Source organism: Diaphorina citri, unplaced genomic scaffold (assembly GCF_000475195.1).
Source record: "Diaphorina citri unplaced genomic scaffold, Diaci psyllid genome assembly version 1.1 scaffold897, whole genome shotgun sequence".
Classification (NCBI taxonomy): domain Eukaryota; kingdom Metazoa; phylum Arthropoda; class Insecta; order Hemiptera; family Psyllidae; genus Diaphorina; species Diaphorina citri.
In genome coordinates this window covers 101,519-122,374 of record NW_007378328.1, presented here as the reverse complement: position 1 = coordinate 122,374, position 20,856 = coordinate 101,519, and the positions used below count along the sequence as shown (strand labels likewise).

At 40.9% G+C, this 20,856-nt stretch overlaps 2 protein-coding genes across 6 annotated transcripts in view; one reads left to right on the top strand and one right to left on the bottom strand.

Moving 5' to 3' along the window:
- LOC103512911 (serine/threonine-protein kinase atr) overlaps window positions 1-20,856 on the bottom strand; it is a 54,050-nt gene that overhangs the window by 2,431 nt on the left and 30,763 nt on the right. The window contains exons 28-32 of the mRNA XM_026826246.1: window positions 14,069-14,180; window positions 13,528-13,638; window positions 12,788-12,967; window positions 11,672-11,760; window positions 9,654-9,896 (exon numbers count right to left, since the gene is read on the bottom strand). Coding sequence (XP_026682047.1) covers window positions 9,654-9,896; window positions 11,672-11,760; window positions 12,788-12,967; window positions 13,528-13,638; window positions 14,069-14,180 — 735 coding nt within the window. The remainder of the gene's footprint in view (window positions 1-9,653; window positions 9,897-11,671; window positions 11,761-12,787; window positions 12,968-13,527; window positions 13,639-14,068; window positions 14,181-20,856) is intronic.
- On the top strand, window positions 4,335-8,320 carry LOC103512902 (serine protease snake-like). Of its 5 annotated transcripts, none has more exons than XM_017445598.2 (5): window positions 4,335-4,399; window positions 6,371-6,456; window positions 6,880-6,998; window positions 7,279-7,559; window positions 8,271-8,320. In XM_017445598.2, exons 1-5 carry the CDS (start codon window positions 4,348-4,350, stop codon window positions 8,285-8,287), a joined length of 555 nt encoding a protein of 184 aa, XP_017301087.1. In that variant the 5' UTR covers window positions 4,335-4,347; the 3' UTR covers window positions 8,288-8,320. The 5 variants fall into 5 exon arrangements, with proteins under 5 accessions (XP_017301087.1, XP_026682049.1, XP_017301088.1 ...); XM_026826248.1 differs by lacking the exon at window positions 6,371-6,456 and adding an exon at window positions 6,234-6,319; XM_017445599.2 differs by lacking the exon at window positions 4,335-4,399 and adding an exon at window positions 5,135-5,138.

Here is a 20,856-nt window from a genome sequence, read left to right as displayed (position 1 = left end):
TGCGCATAGGTTTCTGCGCAGTTCTTTCTGCTCCTCCGCTAGCGCGCCTGCATAGTGGCGCTACCTAACGGACGAAAAAAACAACTGCGTAAAGTCTGACGTCACACATATTTGAACTCTTTCATTAGAACGGAAAATATAAATTGAGCTTCCTACCTAACGGACGAAAAAAACAACTGCGTAAAGTCTGACGTCACACATATTTGAACTCTTTCATTAGAACGGAAAATAAAAATTGAGCTTCCGACCTTTTACAGTTATTTTTTCGGAGTTTTGACCGCAGATTTGGAATTTTCCCAACTTTTTACATAGGAATCGACCATTTATTTATAATTTTTACCCATTTGCAACTGCTCCATTAATCAAATTAGTTGATCACACGCGCCATAACAAGGATGTTGGTTTTCCCCCGGGTTGACATTGCACCATTAAAACCATCTGAGGACGGAGATTTTCCTGATTTTAGGGATATCCCCGCGATTTAGTATCATTATCATTAATCCAAACCAAGGAGCAACACACCTTAGGGAAATTTCTTTCTACACTCTCCATGCTGGATCCTCAAGGCTTGTCGCACATTGGGAGTGTAGACGCGCGACTGTCAGTAGCGCAATGTTGGTTTTCCCCCGGGTTGACATTGCACCATTAAAACCATCTGAGGACGGAGATTTTCCTGATTATAGGGATATCCCCGCGATTTCGTATCATTATCATTAATCCAAACCAAGGAGCAACACACCTTAGGGAAATTTCTTTCTACACTCTCCAAGCTGGATCCTCAAGGCTTGTCGCACATTGAGAGTGTAGACGCGCGACTGTCAGTAGGGCGTGCATAGTGGCGCTACCTAACGGACGAAAAAAACAACTGCGTAAAGTCTGACGTCACACATATTTGAACTCTTTCATTAGAACGGAAACTAAAAATTGAACTTTCGACCTTTTACAGTTATTTTTTCGGAGTTTTGACCTCAGATTTGGAATTTTCCCAACTTTTTACATAGGAATCGACCATTTATTTATAATTTTTAACCCATTTGCAACTGCTCCATTAAATTAGTTGATCACACGCGCCATAACAAGGATGTTGGTTTTCCCCCGGGTTGACATTGCACCATTAAAACCATCTGAGGACGGAGATTTTCCTGATTATAGGGATATCCCCGCGATTTAGTATCATTATCATTAATCCAAATCAAGGAGCAACACACCTTGGGGAAATTTCTTTCTACACTCTCCAAGCTGGATCCTTAAGGCTTGTCGCACATTGAGAGTGTAGACGCGCGACTGTCAGTAGCGCGTAGGCGCCTGCAAAACCAAATCATGAGACCCTCTATAGACTCTCTAATCATTTTCGTAGGTTTGGCTTTGGGCTTCAAATCTTGTGAGACAAGCTTAATGGCTGGATTACAGCAGGCCAGCAGTTCAGCTACAGCAACTTGTATCAAATAATTTAGCTACGGGTAAAAAAAAAAAAAAAAAAAAAAAAAAACTAGAGCTACCTAACCAGCCAGCTGCTCTGTACATGTTTCACTGTCACCTTTTTTTCTTAGGACCTGTAGGTAAGAAGATAAAGTACCTTAGAGCAGGCACCTTACCCTGTCTCCATGATCTTGGAGTGTTAGTACTAATTTAGCTACGGGCATTGGCATCCAGTAACATTCCAGTCCATTCAGGTTAACCAGAATGTCCAGAATCAATTGAGATGACCAGGAAAAACATACACAGATCCACATGTAGTCCACCTGACTGATATATCTATCTATGTATTTGTATATTTTATTCAATTAAATTATTATTCATCTCGAAAAAAAAATCATTACTACACAATAATTAAAATATTTCTCAACGTTTAATGAATAATTGCCTGAATATTCAAATGTAAGAAGATCGTTGTGTGTATCGCCAGATATCGCTCGTCATATTGGACTTTTAGTCATCCTTCCAGATACCAACCAAACACGTTAACCACTGCACCACTGAAGTTGGTCTTAAGAGGTTTGATAGAGAGAACCATTTAAAGGCTTGATAGAGGGACCTATAACAACGGAAGTCTTATCATCCTGAAATTGTAGAGAGAAGGAGGACAGGATAGGAGAATGTCCTTCTGAGAACGAAACTTATCTGTGCGATAAAGTGCGCCCCGGGTGGGAATTACAAGGCAGGTGCTCTACCCTCCGAACTAACTAGCCTTGCAGGGTTTTTCTAAACCGTAGGTTTATTCCTCTTACTTTTCCTCAGACTGTCTGAACTACTGCAAATTCCGGACTTTTAGTCATCCTTCCAGATACCAACCAAACACGTTAACCACTGCACCACTGAAGTTGGTCTTAAGAGGTTTGATAGAGAGAACTGTATTCTGTAACTGCTATAGGGTCTTATCGTCCCGAAATTCCCGAAAACGAAGAAAGAAGGAAGACAGGAGAGGAGAAAGCTAGCCGTTCCGAGAGCGAACCTCATCCGTTCAGGAGGTCTTTTCTTATATTGACCAATAACCATTATAAACATATTTGTGAAGCCGAAATTCCCGAAAACGAAGAAAGAAGGAAGACAGGAGAGGAGAAAGCTAGCCGTTCCGAGAGCGAACCTCATCCGTTCAGGAGGTCATTTCTTATATTGACCAATAACCATTATGAACATATTTGTGAAGGGGGGAACTAAGCGATGTTTTGGCCGATCAGAAATTATTTACAACAAATGTTTTTTCCTGCCCAAACGACCTTGTCCGTATTTTACCATTTTCCTCCTCCTACAAGACATCAAGATATCCAACCAGATTTACAATGGTAGCGTCTTCTTCTCCTCTGAGATAATCCCTATCTTACACATTTACAAGTTCAAGATCAGAGTCTCACAGTCGTTTCCGAGGGCTGTTGCTTTTCATATCGGCGGAGTTCGAGTAGGCAATATTTTTCCGAGTGTTTATAAATTTAAAAGTTTGATTTTTCCTGAACAAACGAAGAGAGTGGCAAGTCAACTATTAGACAATTTTGTATTTAAGTAGTTTTTTTGTCTTTTTTTGCTTGTTTCGCCATAACTCTGAACTTTTGAACAATTCGTCCTATTTTTACAAAATTTGACGTACGTTATCTACATCTAAAGAACGCTCGTTCAATTTTTGGCAAGATCGAGCCTTTAGGAAACCCGTAAGGGCTCTTCCTCAAGTCGACCCCTTTCTCAAATTGCTAATAATAACCGAAAAAGGTAACATGACATCATGGTGGTCAAGTTTCGCTTAGCCGTTCCGAGAGCGAACCTCATCCGTTCAGGAGGTCTTTTCTTATATTGACCAATAACCATTATAAACATATTTGTGAAGGGGGGAACTAAGGTTTTGGCCAATCAGAAATTATTTACAACAAATGTTTTTTCCTGCCCAAACGACCTTGTCCGTATTTGACCATTTTCCTCCTCCTACAAGACATCAAGATATCCAACCAGATTTACAATGGTAGCGTCTTCTTCTCCTCTGAGATAATCCCTATCTTACACATTTACAAGTTCAAGATCAGAGTCTCACAGTCGTTTCCCAGGGCTGCTGCTTTTCATATCGGGGGAGTTCGAGTAGGCAATACCAGATTTACAATGGTAGCGTCTTCTTCTCCTCTGAGATAATCCCTATCTTACACATTTACAAGTTCAAGATCAGAGTCTCACAGTCGCTTCCCAGGGCTGTTGCTTTTCATATCGGCGGAGTCCGAGTAGACAATGTTTTTCCGAGTGTTTATAAATTTAAAAGTTTGATTTTTCCTGAAAGTTTGATTTTTCCTGAACAAACGAAGAGAGTTGCAAGTCAACTATTAGACAATTTTGTATTTAAGCTTAGTTTTTTGTCTTTTTTTTTGCTTGTTTCGCCATAACTCTGAACTTTTGAACAGTTCGTCCTATTTTTACAAAATTTCACGTACGTGATCTACATCTAAAGAACGCTCGTTCAATTTTTGGCAAGATCGAGTCTTTAGGAAACCTGTAAGGGCTCTTCCTCAAGTCAACCCCTTTCTCAAATTGCTAATAATCACCGAAAAAGGTAACATGACATCATGGTGGTCAAGTTTCGCCCTCCTCGTTTGGTGTATTCAGTTGTCCCTCGTCCCGTTCAGTGATGGCCAAGCTGGTCCCGTATCCCGGGTCAAAGATGACGTAGACGATCGTCCCGTATGGGGAGGGGATGATACCATCACAGAACCCACTCCGGACCAAGGATCATTGGCAAGAAGTCAACGCACGAGCGAACCTAATGAAGACGATTTGGATGCTATGTTTGTTACGCCATCGCTGAAACCGGTGGTGAAGACGATTAGTTTGAAACGTAAGTGTTCTTTATTAGTAGGCGAAGATGATTTGGATGCTATGTTTGTTACGCCATCGCTGAAACCGGTGGTGAAGACGATTAGTTTGAAACGTAAGTGTTCTTTATTAGTAGGCGAAGATGATTTGGATGCTATGTTTGTTAAAGACGATTAGTTTGAAACGTAAGTGTTCTTTATTAGTAGGCGAAGATGATTTGGATGCTATGTTTGTCACGCCACCGCTGAAACCGGTGGTGAAGACGATTAGTTTGAAACGTAAGTGTTCTTCATTAGTAGGCGAAGATGCTATGTTTTTTACGCAACCGCTTAAACCGGTGGTGAAATCGATAAGTTTGAAACGTAAGTGTTCTTTCTGCTAGCGTAGTTAGATTGGTTATTAGCGCATCTGCCTTGTAAGCGCTAGGCTGCGGGTTCGATTCCCGCCCGGGGCGGATCTTATCCTGAACGGATAATGTTCGTTCTCAAAACGGCTGGCTTTCTCCTATTGTCTTCTTTTCTCTTCCATTTGACAGTTTTATTTATTTTTAAGAGGTTTGATAGTTCCCTCTGTCAAACCTCTTAAAAATAAATAAATACTCGTTCTGAGAACGAAACTTATCTGTGCGATAAAGTGCGCCCCGGGTGGGAATTACAAGGCAGGTGCTCTACCCTCCGAGCTAACTAGGACGTACGTGATCTACATCTAAAGAACGCTCGTTCAATTTTTGGCAAGATCGAGTCTTTAGGAAACCTGTAAGGGCTCTTCCTCAAGTCGACCCCTTTCTCAAATTGCCAATAATAACCGAAAAACGATTTGGATGCTATGTTTGTTAAAGACGATTAGTTTGAAACGTAAGTGTTCTTTATTAGTAGACGAAGATGATTTGGAGGCTATGTTTGTCACGCCACCGCTGAAACCGGTGGTGAAGACGATTAGTTTGAAACGTAAGTGTTCTTTATTAGTAGACGAAGATGATTTGGATGCTATGTTTGTTAAAGACGATTAGTTTGAAACGTAAGTGTTCTTTATTAGTAGGCGAAGATGATTTGGATGCTATGTTTGTTAAAGACGATTAGTTTGAAACGTAAGTGTTCTTTATTAGTAGGCGAAGATGATTTGGATGCTATGTTTGTTAAAGACGATTAGTTTGAAACGCAAGTGTTCTTTATTAGTAGGCGAAGATGATTTGGATGCTATGTTTGTTAAAGACGATTAGTTTGAAACGCAAGTGTTCTTTATTAGTCAAGGCAACCCTAACAACCAATTCCAAGGCAACCCTACCGACCAAGAACAAACCCAAGGCAATTCTAACAACCAATTCCAAGGCACCTCTAACAACAAATTTCAAGGCAACCCTAACAACCCATTGCAAGGCAACCCTAACAACCCATTCCAAGGCAATCCCACTGACCAAGGACCATTGGGGGAGGGTGACCGAATTATTAAATCCTACGAGGTGGTGGAGAAGGAGCAAGAGGAGGAGGGGGAGGATGATTTGCAGAATATGTTCATTACTCCCAGTTTGAGACCGGTTGTCACTACGATAAGTTTGAAACGTGAGTAGGTTTTCTATTACATAATTTTACTATAGCTTAGCTAAGGTCTTATCGTCCCGAAAGTGAAGAGAGAAGAAAGACAGGATAGGAGAAAGCCAGCCGTTCCGAAAATGAGCCTTATCCTTGCAGGATATAATCCCCCCTGGGCGGGAATCGATTTATTTCTTTAAAGGCTTGATAGAGGGACCTATAACAACGGAAGTCTTATCATCCTGATATTGTAGAGAGAAGGAGGACAGGATAGGAGAATGTCGTTCTGAGAACGAAACTTATCTGTGCGATAAAGTGCGCCCCGGGTGGGAATTACAAGGCAGGTGCTCTACCCTCCGAGCTAACTAGCCTTGCAGGGTTTTTCTAAACCGTAGGTTTATTCCTCTTACTTTGCCTCAGACTGTCTGAACTACTGCAAATTCTCGGCCGGAGTACCGTCAGTATCTGGCGGTGTCGACAGCAATCTCTTTGAGTTCCCTCACATGGTAAGTCATAGAAGTCATTTCCTAACTGAGAATTTTCTCTCCCTTTCCCAGACTGCCTGAACTATTGTAAATTTCCTGCTGGCGTAGGCTATGTTAGTGGTGGTACGAATAGCAATCTTCACGAGTTTCCCCATATGGTAAGTTTTGCACTCGGACATTTTAGGAGACCCTTTCTTCAGACTGTCCCCAAATTGTAGTGCTTTATTTAGATTTAGACTGTCGAATTAGGACATGTATTATGCCGACGCTACGCGGCGTAGACTTTCGTTGTATGTGTATAATATTGAATTGAATTTTTGGTATTGAATCTCTTTGGTATTGAATTTTAAAGACAGAAACAATCAATAAAATTCATTGTTTGGGTTGCCAAAACGAGACAGTATACTTTTCAGACAAATTGTTACCAGTTAAAATAAAAGTGAAATTTTGTTAAATAAAAAATATGATGTCATGTAGGTACTTATGTAGTTGATATTTTATCTTCAAATCTTCATCGACATGAGATTACTTTGGGTGTGTGGACCACAATGTCTGAATAAGATTATTGTGTATGATTTCAGGGAGCTCTGGGCTACGAGTCCACACAAGACAGATCAGTTATAGGGTGGAACAACTGCGGGGGAACTCTCATCAGCAGAACCTTTGTTCTCACCGCGGCACACTGTATAGACAGCTCGCTGTAAGTCAAACTTGCCTAATATTCAAACTTGTCTAAATATTCAAACCTGCTTAAATATTCAAACTTGCCGAAATATTTACAATGTCATAGCAAAAATCGAACTATTTCGCAGGTTCGATTCCCGCCCAGAGTGAGCTTTATCCTAAACAGATAAGCTTCGTTCTCAGAACGGCTGGCTTTCTCCTACCGCGGCTGTTCTACTACCTAACCTCTGCTGTGCTTTCAGAGCAACGAGTGTCCATGATGAAGCAAGTCTAATGAAAATCTTATTTTCTTCCAGGGGTCCTCCCTCTTACGTCCGCCTGGGGGAGCACGACCTAAGTCGAACTAACGAGGGTGCCAGACCCGTGGACTATTCAGTCCTCAGGGTCATTGTTCATCCGGACTACAATCCCACCCTGTCTAACTACAACGATATCGCCCTGCTTCAACTGAGAACTCGTGTTAATTTCACCCAGTATATACGACCTGCTTGTTTACATCATAGGGATGTGAAAGGAGAGACAGACGGGAAGAATCTGACGGAAGCCGTGGTGACTGGCTGGGGAAATACAGGCTTTGGTATGACTGAATGAAGGAAACTATTGAACCATTTAGAATCTGACGGAAGCCGTGGTGACTGGCTGGGGAAATACAGGCTTTGGTATGACTGAATGAAGGAAGCTATTGAACCATTTAAAGCTTAGTTATTTAAGTAGTATACACACGACAAGATTTATTTTATTTTTATTATTATTATTTTTTTTTTTTCGGCCGACAAGTGGAAACGGGCCTTTAGTTATTTAGTGGGTACCTACGTCACGATATAACTGCAAAACAGGTCTCATATCTATCACATAGACACGGAAAGTAAGTGAGTCCTGCTAAGAATTTTATTGACAGGGGTTTTGCCCCCATTTTTCGCTTTTCTAAGAACATTTTATGTATTTTCTTTTCTTTTGAATTTTTTTTTTAAACCTCAGTTGTTACCTGCCTCGGTGGTGTAGTGGTCAAGACGCTCGCCTGGTAATCAGGAGGGCGTGGGTTCGATCCCAGCCGAGGTATGGAATTTTATCCTCATTTTTTTGAGAATTTGACCTCATAATAATGGAGCTCTAAGGGTTAGGTGGTAGAGAACGCCTAAGGCGTTAACCTCGCCTAGTGGTTGCCTTCCACTCAAGAGTCTATTATTATTATTATTACAGTTCTCGCTCCCTATCAAACTTGTTCTTGCATTTTTCGCTTTTCTAAGAACATTAAATTTTATGTATTTTTTTTTTTTTTTTTTTTTAGCTGACGCGCCTAGCTGATCATTTATACAGAAGGTGTAACCGTGATCTCATATCGACTCCACAGAGTGTAACACAAATATTCATCCAGCCCGACAAATTCATTCCGCCAATGGTGTAACTTCCCACACAAATGTTGTGGCGGAGTGTTAGCCTGGAGGCAAAAGATGCGCATGTGGTGGAAAGAATACACTACAAAAAAAAAACAAAACAAAAAAAAAAATGGCCCAGACGACGCAAGTTCGGATTTCGCCCGAGGCAAGCTTTATTCCTACATAGATAGACAGGTTTCGTTCTCGCGGAACGGGTTGGTTTTCCTCCTATTCTTCCTGTTCTCTTAGATTTCGGGACGAATATAGACGAATAACATTCCCTCTATCTGATTTTATCCTGAACGGATAATGTTCGTTCTCGGACGGGGCTGGCTTTCCTCCTATACCTGTCTTCCTTCTAACTTCCATTTCGGGACGATAAGACCTTAGGTTGCTTACGTTCGCCGTATCAAACCTTTTTGAAAACTGAGTTGTGTACGTACTGATCATCTAATTAACAGTTCGAAAAAAAAAGACGTTTCAGTTTAATAGAGGGAACTTTAACGGCACAGGTCTTAAGATATCGAAGAGAAACAGGAAGACAATATACATAACCATCAAATAATGCTCTGAATTAAAGGGTGATCACTTAACCGTAATAGCATAAAATTAATTGTCATTACAGGGTGCACTTCGGAGGACCTCTACGCAAGTGACAACACATTGTTCTTTCGCGGTACGTGATGTCCTATGGAAAATATCGGCATCACAGGGTCATTTGGACGATATTGTGCTGCCAGAAGAATTGTCGCCCCGGTATTACCCCACGGATGTGGCCAGCTTCGTTACCTTGGATCGAGAGCATCGTTTGGCCAAACAGGACGAAAACCAAATAGAGCCAGCCTTGTTACCTTGGAAACACTAGGACACAGGTTCGATTCCCGCCCGGGACAGATTTTATCCAGAGAGGTTCGTTCTCGGAACTGGGTCAAGATGAGAACACCAGAAAGTAACCCGTTGAAATATTAGCAGACGCAATTTTTTTTTCAATGGTGGAATTCGAACCCGGAAACTTCTGCATGGCAAGTAAGCGCGTTGCAACTGGGCCAACCGTATCCCCCAAAATAAATAAATAAATGCCATTTCTTTGTGTTACTATATCACAACTTTGGTGCTCACGGCACTATTGTAGGATTTTTCCAAAAATCTCAATAATCCCAACATCCAATGTTTACCTACCATGCTGGCACCGGTCGCTATGCGCATTTATATTACACTACTCATTTTCCTCACGAGGCTGAATGAGCCCCGCAACAGCCAGTCACCTAATAATAATTATGAGATTAAAAACTCACCTCGCTGTTGGTCATCTCCGCGTTTTCGTTCCCCTTGAAGCCCCGGCCCTGCCAATTCACCAGGGGGTCGTACAGGAACGGTTTCAGCACGGACAGTAGTTGTTCCTTGTGCAGGCGTAACACCCTGTTAGTTATGGTGCAAGAGTAGAGGAATCCCCCCTCGCCGCCGCCCCTGCCCATGGCGTCTGCCATGTTGTGTGTGAGGCGAAACGGAACCCGTTCGGGGAAGTCGAATTGTTCACCCTGAGGGGAGAATGGGAGGTTAAATACATATACTTTTTCTGGTTCAAATACAAATAGGTCTGAAAAGCTTGAATAGGGGCTCCTAATTTAAGATTGTAAAGTTAAGGGGGCCAAGAACCCCCTGAAAAAGTCCCTCAAATAGGACTGAAAAACCAAAAAAAATAGGGGCTCAAATAGGTTTGAAAAGTAAAAATAAAATAGGAATTCCGCCCCTGCCCATGGCGTCCCAAGGCAACCCTAACAACCAATTCCAAGGCAACCCTACCGACCAAGAACAAACCCAAGGCAATTCTAACAACCAATTCCAAGGCACCTCTAACAACAAATTTCAAGGCAACCCTAACAACCCATTGCAAGGCAACCCTAACAACCCATTCCAAGGCAATCCCACTGACCAAGGACCATTGGGGGAGGGTGACCGAATTATTAAATCCTACGAGGTGGTGGAGAAGGAGCAAGAGGAGGAGGGGGAGGATGATTTGCAGAATATGTTCATTACTCCCAGTTTGAGACCGGTTGTCACTACGATAAGTTTGAAACGTGAGTAGGTTTTCTATTACATAATTTTACTATAGCTTAGCTAAGGTCTTATCGTCCCGAAAGTGAAGAGAGAAGAAAGACAGGATAGGAGAAAGCCAGCCGTTCCGAGAATGAGCCTTATCCTTGCAGGATATAATCCCCCCTGAGCGGGAATCGATTTATTTCTTTAAAGGCTTGATAGAGGGCCCCCGGGGGGGGGGGGGAGACAAAATGGGAACGTTGAATAACTTTCAAGTTTGAAGGGAATTGAATTTGAAGGGGGAAAAAGTTTTAATGAACTATACCTTTTCTCGGTCAAATAGGGCTGTAAAGTCTAATATAGGGGTTCAAGAACTGAGGAGTTTAATAGGGGCTTGAATAGGGCTGAAAAGTCTAAATAGGGGCTCAAATAGAACTAAAAAGTCCAATATAGGAGCTCAAATAGAACTAAAAAGTCTAAATAGGGGCTGTAATAGGACTGAAAAGTCTAAATAGGGGCTGTAATAGGACTGAAAAGTCTAAATACGAGCTCAAATAGAACTGAGAAGTCCCTTCACACCAGCAGTTTAACTTAGATAATGCCAGCCTAGTTAGCTTGGAAGGGTAGCTCGGCTAGCCTAGTTAGCTTGGAAGGGTAGCTCGGCTAGCCTAGTTAGCTTGAAGGGTAGCTCGGCCAGCCTAGTTAGCTTGGAAGGTAGTGCGGCTGTAAACGCTAGGTCGTGAGTTCGATTACCGCCCGGGGTGGATTTTATCCTGAACGGATAAGGTTCGTTCTAGGAACGGCTGGCTTTCTCCTATCCTGGCTTTCTTCTCTCTTCGCTTTCTTATGGTGCAAGAGTAGAGGAATCCCCCCTCGCCGCCGCCCCTGCCCATGGCGTCTGCCATGTTGTGTGTGAGGCGAAACGGAACCCGCTCGGGGAAGTCGAATTGTTCACCCTGAGGGGAGAATGGAAGGTTGAATACTTATACTTTTTCTGGCTCAAATAGGACTGAAAAGCCTGAATAAGGGCTCCTAATTTAAGATTGTAAAGTTAAGAGGGCCAAGAACCCCCTGAAAAAGTCCCTCAAATAGGACTGAAAATTAAAAGTCTAAATAGGGGCTCAAATGGGAATTAAAAGCCTGAATGGGGGCTAAAATATGACTGAAAAGCCTGAATAAGGGCTTAGCAGTTACATAAGACCTTAGCAGTTACAGTTCTTTCCATCCATTATATGAAAAAAAAAAAATAATAATAAATATAAAAAAAAGAACTTACCTTGTTGAAGAGACAATTGAAGTCAACGTGAATGAGATCCCCGGTAGTTGAATCCAGCAGAATATTCTCACCATGTCTATCTCCAAGACCTGAAACCAAAACGTACAACTTGAGGTCCCTGGTTCGATTCGTGTTCCTTATATCCAAAAGATTCACCACGCTGAGTTTTAGTTTTAACTAGCGTGGTGTATATAACCCAAGTTTCCTGCATATTTTCCTGCTCAGAAAATGATATCTTGAACGCATTCAATGATCTCATTGAATAAGATTATAGTAGATAGCTAAACCCAATTATTCAATTATTCTTTGCATTTTTTTTTCTTTTACTTTTTGATTTTAATATTTAATACTTTTTATCATTTTTCTATCATAATTAATACTTTTTATCATTTTCGGATTATAAAAATGGAGAGATTCTCCGTAAAATTAAATTATATATGTATAAAAAAAAGTTTGATTAGGACCACTTGAAAATAATAGAACATAGATAGATAGTTAACTCTTTGCAACTAGCTTCGCTCCGGAGAAAATATTTGATTTTCGGGAATCGAACCCGGAACGCTGAGATACTATTTCGTTTTTCTCTGGAATCTGTGGACCAGGATAGTCCATACACAAAAGGCCCACTATGAGGCTTAGGTGTAAGGGCAAACAGCCCTAAAGGATGGGTTGAGCTTATACGAAGCTCCGAGCCTTTTTTGATGCCTAGAGCTGAAACTTTTTTTCTTTTTAGCTAAATTTATTTTAGGGATGAGAAAATTATTTATATAGGCACCCCTAGACGGATAAGAGCCATTTTAATCCAACAATGTTAAGAACGAGTACATTACCTAGAATGTATCCCACAATGGACATGACGGCACAGGTTCTAATGTACGCTGTTCTAGCTAAATACCACAGACTCGGACTTGGGAATTCCCTTAGAAACCAGTCGCGTAGCACAGGGGGCTAATACAACAATAAGTACACATACCTAGAATGTATCCAACAATGGACATGACGGCACAGGTTCTAATGTACGCTGTTCTAGCTAAATACCACAGACTCGGACTTGGGAATTCCCTTAGAAACCAGTCGCGTAGCACAGGGGGCTAATACAACAATAAGTACACATACCTAGAATGTATCCAACAATGGACATGACGGCACAGGTTCTAATGTACGCTGTTCTAGCTAAATACCACAGACTCGGACTTGGGAATTCCCTTAGAAACCAGTCGCGTAGCACCGGGGGGTGTGCGGGTACAAGGTGATTCAGAAACATTGATCGCTTCTTCTCTATTGGTTCTGATTTATCTAAAAGTCAAAATACCAGTGGTTCGGTGAAAACGAAGAAAAAAAGGCATCGAAGGATATTCTTCAAAGGCTCAATCGAACTTGTAAGTTAATGAACACTCAAGCTAATGTTCTTTTTTATTTTTTTAAACGCTAAGCAACAAGGCCAGGTGTAAATGTTTAAAAGTTCATCAAAATCAAACAAAGTAGTTATCAAGTTATAATAAAGCGTAACAAGAATTTTCTTAAAAAGCTGTTCTTAAGGAATCTCAAGTCAAGGACCAAATTATTAGGCCCAATATTTACTATTTTACCATGGATATGTCTAACTCTCTATGTATACATGTTGTACATTGCATCCGATTTTTTTTTTTTTTTTTTTTTATCATTATTATTATTATTATATATTATTATTATTATTATTATTTATTATTATATATTATTATTATTATCATTATCTTTTATCGCACGGCTTTGGTAACAGTAAATAACTCTAATAAGAGAGAAGAAGAAAAAGCTTAGTAAATACGAAATGTACTTACCAAGCAGAAATATTCCTCAGATCTTTGAGCAAAAGGCACCTTGTTGATAGCCACATAAGCTGTCCATGATAGGCCTGGACGTAGTGGTTGTCAAATGAGGTGTACCATCTCTAGCCAGACCACAATCATCAATGAGGGGGTACAACACCTCTGGAATAAATGGAAATATGACAACGCGTAAAAGTTGGTTTTGAGCCAGCCTTAGTCAGCTTTGGCGTTATGTGAGCGCGTCTGCTGACCCGCTCTTCCGATCTGACTGGCGGGTTGGATTCCCATTCAGGCCTCAGGGTGAATTTATCATTATCAGATAAAGTCTCGAAACGGCTGGCTTTCTCCTATCCTGTCTTCCTTCTCTCTTCGCTTTCGGGACGATAAGACCTTAGCAGTTACAGTTCTTTCTATCCATCATATAAAAAAAAAGAAAAGTATTTACCTTATTGAAGAGACAATTGAAGTCAACGTGAATGAGATCCCCATAGCAGTTACAGTTACCTCTATCAAACCTCTTACAAAAAAAAAGTTGGCTTGTAATATTGTATCAAATTACTTTTACTTTTAAGCTAATATAGGAATAGAATACTCACATAGGTTCGAATATTCAAGGATCGATCTCTAGCATCGGGATCTCGTTTCAAATACATGTTGACAATAGAGTTGAATTCCATGAGTCTGAAGTCTTGACGTAAATCATCCTGGAATCATTCCAAACATTGTTTATGTAATTTTGATTGCAAATTATTTGAAGATAATGAGTCTACTCCCAGGGGGAAAAGAAGAAGTGGTTGGGTGGAAGAGCTCCTCTAGGAGAAAGAACCCTGCCACTTAAAAGAAAGCCGTAAAAAAGAGATAGCAGGAAAAATGTGGGAAATTTTGGTGCCAAAATGAGAGCTGAGAAAAATGTAAACTACCAAAATTAGGAAATTGTGGTGACAAAATGAGAGGTGAGAAAAATGTAAAACAACCAAAAGTAGCGAGGGGGGGGGGGAAGAAGAAAACAAGAGAGAGAGGAAGAATAAAACTGAAAGAAGAATTAGAAACCGTGTACTATTAGTAAAACTGCGAGAGCCAGCTTAGTCAGCTTGGTTGGTAGCGCGCCTGCCTTATAAGCGCTACGTCGCGGGTTCGATTCGCGCCCGGTGCAAACTTTATCCTAAACAGATAAGGTTCGTTCTCGGAACGGCTGACTTTCTCCTGGATAATGTTCGTTCTCGAAACGGCTGGCTTTCTCCTATCCTGTCTTCCTTCTCTCTTCGCTTTCGGGACGATAAGACCTTAGCAGTTGCGATAAGGCCTCTATCAAACCTCTTACAAAAAAAAAGTTGGCTTGTAATATTGTATCAAATTACTTTTACTTTTGAGCTAACATAGGAATCGAATACGCACATAGGTTCGAATATTCAAGGATCGATCTCTAGCATAGCATGTGAATAGTTGATCCCATGTGATTTTTCACGCGGAATCGAATGGTGCTACTTTTAGCACTCTCTGACTTACATTTGAGAAGTTGCGGGTTCGATACTCCCCTGTGTCAACAAATTTCCCTTTTATTACATTTTTTTTATTTTCTATTTCTTTTCAAATACCTACGTATTCTGCAAATGTAATAGAAAGTCGTGTGATGTTCACACCAGATTTTTTTCATTTCCCTCAATACAATTACAATATGGCGGAACCTGAAGCTACTCGAGACTCGCATCAGGGATTTAAGACGCAGCGTTGACGCTAAAGTAGGGGAAGTGGAATGAAAAACACGCGTCGGGTTCGCATCACACCCACGTCGGAATGAAAAACAGACCTTCAGGAATCTGTGGTCGACTCCTTTATCTTGTTTGTTTTTGCGGTTGGTCAACATGATTTTATCAAAAATTTGTGTAAACAAAAAAGAATCAACAGTTTTTGATTTTTTTGAATCAACAATCAACGTTCACCAGTGAAAATTCTACGTGGAATTTTCTTTTTTATCAAATTTTAATTTTTTTTTAATATTTCTCGTGCGTTTCTTTTAATCTTTTTAAAAAATAGTTATTTGTCCTACAGAGCATATTGTACGTAAACGACCGACGTAAGTTTGTTTGTTTTGTCGATTTCGTCATCTCTCTTGCGTCTTGTTTTCTATCCAAGGAATCTCACTCATCCTACAGCTACAGACCTACAGAGTTTTATTCCTTTCATTCAGCAATCAGTTATCAGTAGGTAATCGGTTATTCAACTTTCAACTTCAGAAACAAATTTACTTTCAAAGTAATAACAACGATTAGCTCGATTTGTGTTCAATCACTTTCACGGACTGGACTGTTAACAAATTCGAAGAGAAATCAATCAATCTGTGGTTTTATCGGTTTTAATTTTGTGTTTTTTTACGGCAAGATCCACCGAGTGATCCTAAACTATTCTTGGACTATCTTTGGGACCAGAGGACCATTCCGATAAGGACAAAATGGGTGTCAACTCCAACTGTATCAATGTAAGTTTTAAAAAATAAATAAATAGAAATAGTGGTACTGGGCCAATCATTTTTCACGTTTATTTTCCACCTAGCTGTTCCAAGAATGAACCATATCGGTTAAGGACAAAGTTTGCCCCAGGTTGGAATCAAATTCATAACCGGTACTTGTGCAGAAGTCACGTCAGTGGAATATTTTGCTACCAAAGGAACTGGCATAAACAAGCAGTGACCAGTGTTATTATAGGGTTAGGTTAAATGCAAGAAGGAGTTTTCACAATTAGAGCAGTTATTAGTGTTATTATAGGGTTAGGTTGGATACAAAAAGGAGCTTTTCTTTTCCATGGACATGACTTCATAATTACCTCATAGCCTAGCATTTGAAATTTAAGTGTGTTCCCTTTCTAGCTAAGTGGGCTGGTTTTCCTTAGAGCTAAAAAAAAAATGGCTGTGACTAAATCCCATTTCAAGTCCAGGTCAGGTCTCGGATAACAGAATAGGAAATATGAATCATAAGCAGAGTCCTTCAAATATGACGTTTATTTTTCTTAAAATATGACTCTAAAAATATGACTTTATGACGTTTATTTTTCGTGAAATATGACTCTTATTTTCGTCAAATATGACGTTTATTTTTCAAAAATACCTACACATAACCCAATATACTAAAAGTAGATTAGCTCTAAGAACTTCAATGAAAAAAAAAAAGTCAGTATTAGAGGGGTACCTACAGAAAGTTACAAGGAGGTTAATATACTTTATTGATTGTTGAAGAACAGTATGAGATTGTGGACAAAGTGACTATCGGCGCTCCTCAGGCAATAAGTATCGTCGCTGCTCAGGCAAAAAAAATGTAAGATCGTCCCTGCTCAGGCAAAAAAAAATGTAAGATATTTTTAGGACTTTTTCGTAAATTTTGGCTCAAAATGCCTAAAATATGACGTTTTTTTATGACATTTTAGAAAATGTCGGTGTTTTATGATGTTTTCCCCAAAAAAGCTAAAATATGACGTTTTAGTATGATATCATGACATTATGACGTTTGAAGGACTCTGGGGTTCGATTCCCGCCCGGGGCGGATCTTATCCTGAACGGATAATGTTCGTTCTCAAAACGGCTGGCTTTCTACTATTCTGTCTTCTTCTCTCTTCCATTTGACAGTTTTATTTATTTTTAAGAGGTTTGACAATTCCCTCTGTCAAACCTCTTAAAAATAAATAAATACTACAATCTCATATCTGGCCATGAACAGTGCCCATCTGCGGTAGAGCAGATGATTACTCTGATGCAGTATCCCTCGAGAGAGAAGAAGTTGATGACCGACCTGTATGGAGAGATGACTACATTGACCAAAGCGATCCTAGCAGTCAAGAACAAGAACAAACCCAAGGCAGTTCTAACAACCAATTCCAAGGCAATCCTAACTACCAATTCGAAGGCAATCCTAACAACCAATTTCAAGGCAATTCGAACGACCAAGGCAACCCTGCAGAACAAGAATATACCCAAGGCAATTCCAACAACCAAGACAACCCTAACAACCAATTCCAAGGCAACCCTAACGACCAAGGCAATTTTTTTAACCAAGGTAACCCTAACAACCAATTCCAAGGCAACCCTAACAACCAATTTCAAGGCAACCCTAACAACCAATTTCAAGGCAACCCTAACAACCAATTCCAAGGCAACCCTAACAACCAATTGCAAGGCAACCCTAACAACCAATTCCAAGGCAAACCTAACAACCCATTCCAAGGCAATCCCACTGACCAAGGACCATTGGGGGAGGGTGACCGAATTATTAAATCCTACGAGGTGGTGGAGAAGGAGCAAGAGGAGGAGGGGGAGGATGATTTGCAGAATATGTTCATTACTCCCAGTTTGAGACCGGTTGTCACTACGATAAGTTTGAAACGTGAGTAGGTTTTCTATTACATAATTTTACTATAGCTTAGCTAAGGTCTTATCGTCCCGAAAGTGAAGAGAGAAGAAAGACAGGATAGGAGAAAGCCAGCCGTTCCGAGAATGAGCCTTATCCTTGCAGGATATAATCCCCCCTGAGCGGGAATCGATTTATTTCTTTAAAGGCTTGATAGAGGGACCTATAACAACGGAAGTCTTATCATCCTGAAATTGTAGAGAGAAGGAGGACAGGATAGGAGAATGTCGTTCTGAGAACGAAACTTATCTGTGCGATAAAGTGCGCCCCGGGTGGGAATTACAAGGCAGGTGCTCTACCCTCCGAGCTAACTAGGCTTGCAGGGTTTTTCTAAACCGTAGGTTTATTCCTCTTACTTTTCCTCAGACTGTCTGAACTACTGCAAATTCCCGGCCGGAGTACCGTCAGTATCTGGCGGTGTCGACAGCAATCTCTTTGAGTTCCCTCACATGGTAAGTCATAGAAGTCATTTCCTAACTGAGAATTTTCTCTCACTTTCCCAGACTGCCTGAACTATTGTAAATTTCCTGCTGGCGTAGGCTTTGTTGGTGGTGGTACGAATAGCAATCTTCACGAGTTTCCCCACATGGTAAGTAAGTTTTGTACTTGAACATTTTAATCTTTCTCAGACTGCCTTCAAAATTCTAAATATCTTTCCGGCGCGCCGTAGGCTGAAACCCAATCGAGTGTCTGAGTTCGGAACTCTAATAAATCAGAAAGCTCGACAGTAGGTGCTCGACACTTTAATATAACATTCCAAAACCCAAAATCAGGGGAAATAACCCAATAATAGCGTTCTCCCACGCTAATGGCCGTACCACTGAGAGTTAACACACTATCAAGTGTTTTTCTTGACAACACCCATTTGATTTACAAAGGCCAGTATTTTTTAAACTCTGGATTAACTGAAAAATCTCTGTGGTAGGATTGGGCAAGTCTTCTAAAACTTGCCTATCAATATTTTTTCTCAGTATACGGACATTTGATTACTTTGTGTGTACCACCCTGTCTGAATAGGATTATCGTGTATGATTTCAGGGAGCTTTGGGCTACGAGTCCACACAAGACAGATCAATTATAGAGTGGAACAACTGCGGAGGAACTCTCATCAGCAGAACCTTTGTTCTCACCGCGGCACACTGTATAGACAGCTCGCTGTAAGTCAAACCTGCCTAATATTCAAACTTGTCTAAATATTCAAACCTGCCTAAACATCCAAACTTGCCTAAATATTTACAATGTCATTTTCTCTCCCTTTCCCAGACTGCCTGAACTATTGTAAATTTCCTGCTGGCGTAGGCTTTGTTGGTGGTGGTACGAATAGCAATCTTCATGAGTTTCCCCACATGGTAAGTAAGTTTTGTACTTGAACATTTTAATCTTTCTCAGACTGCCTTCAAAATTCTAAATATTTTTCCGGCGCGGCGTAGGCTGAAACCCAATCGAGTGTCTGAGTTCGGAACTCTAATATATCAAAAAGCCCGACAGTAGGTGCTCGACACTTTAATATAACATTCCAAAACCCAAAATCAGGGGAAATAACCCAATAATAGCGTTCTTCCACGTTAATGGCCGTACTACTGAGAGTTAACACACTGTCAAGTAAAAAAAATAACTTATACTCTTCACTGGGTTAAGTATAAGTTATTTCTTTTACATCTATTGTTATGGAACTTCACAAAGTTACTGAGTCTTCCATCATGACACTGTCAAGTGTTTTTCTTGACGACATCCATTTGATTTACACAAGCCAGTATTTTTTAAACTCTGGATTTACTGAAAACTCTCTTTGGTAAGATTGGGCAAGTCTTCTAAAATTTGCCTATCAATATTTTTTCTCAATATACGGACACTTGATTACTTTGTGTGTACCACCCTGTCTGAATAAGATTATCGTGTATGATTTCAGGGAGCTCTGGGCTACGAGTCCACACAAGACAGATCAGTTATAGGGTGGAACAACTGCGGGGGAACTCTCATCAGCAGAACCTTTGTTCTCACCGCGGCTCACTGCATAGACAGCTCGCTGTAAGTCAAACCTGCCTAATATTCAAACTTGTCTAAATATTCAAACTTGTCTAAATATTTACAATGTCACAGCAAAAATCGAACTATTTCGCAGGTTCGATTCCCGCCCGGAGTGAGCTTTATCCTAAACAGATAAGCTTCGTTCTCAGAACGGCTGGCTTTCTCCTACCGCGGCTGTTCTACTACCTAACCTCTGCTGTGCTTTCAGAGCAACGAGTGTCCATGATGAATAGGGTGACCATAATTTTTTTGGCCCAAAGTGGGACGCAGTCCTTTTTGGACGAAGGGGGGAGGGGGGGGGGGGGGGGGGGGAGGAGGCAGTCTAGAAGGACAGACAGAGAGGAAAGTTGTAGGGATACTATCCATTTGTTCGTCCAGCCATATATGACCGCACTTTAATTGTGCTCAAGAGTCACAACTTCGTCCCGCTATAGCAACATCAATCTGTCCCCACCGCAACACAAGGCCTACTTGTTTCTGGGACTCCTGACTTATCCAGGTGCGCCCTGACCGGGGAGCAATCAAGCCTGAATCCAGCACGAGGGGGTCCCGCCTGCATTCTCTCCTCCTGAGGGACCTTCTTTTACCTCTAAAAGTAATCTGAACGAAGTAGTAAATCCGACCTGGTGAGTGCAGGGCGAAAGCCGCCCTGTCAAGGGGCGAAACCTCGGAGACCAGGGACGACAGGGCCTCTTTAGGAGACCCCTGCGATTGTTACGCAGGCGCGATAGTCTGGGGTTTCAGGGCTATAGCAGGGCGAAATCGACCAGGCTGGATTATAATCCCATAGTAACTCTCGTTACTCGAGCCCCTTTTTTAAGGTAAAATGCTAAGGTTATACCATGTTATAATACATAGTTATAAAACTTTTATTTTACATCCATATAACTGACACATCACGTCTCGGCGTCTAACATTGGTATCCGCATGGATTGATCCACCCATATTTTTATACAAA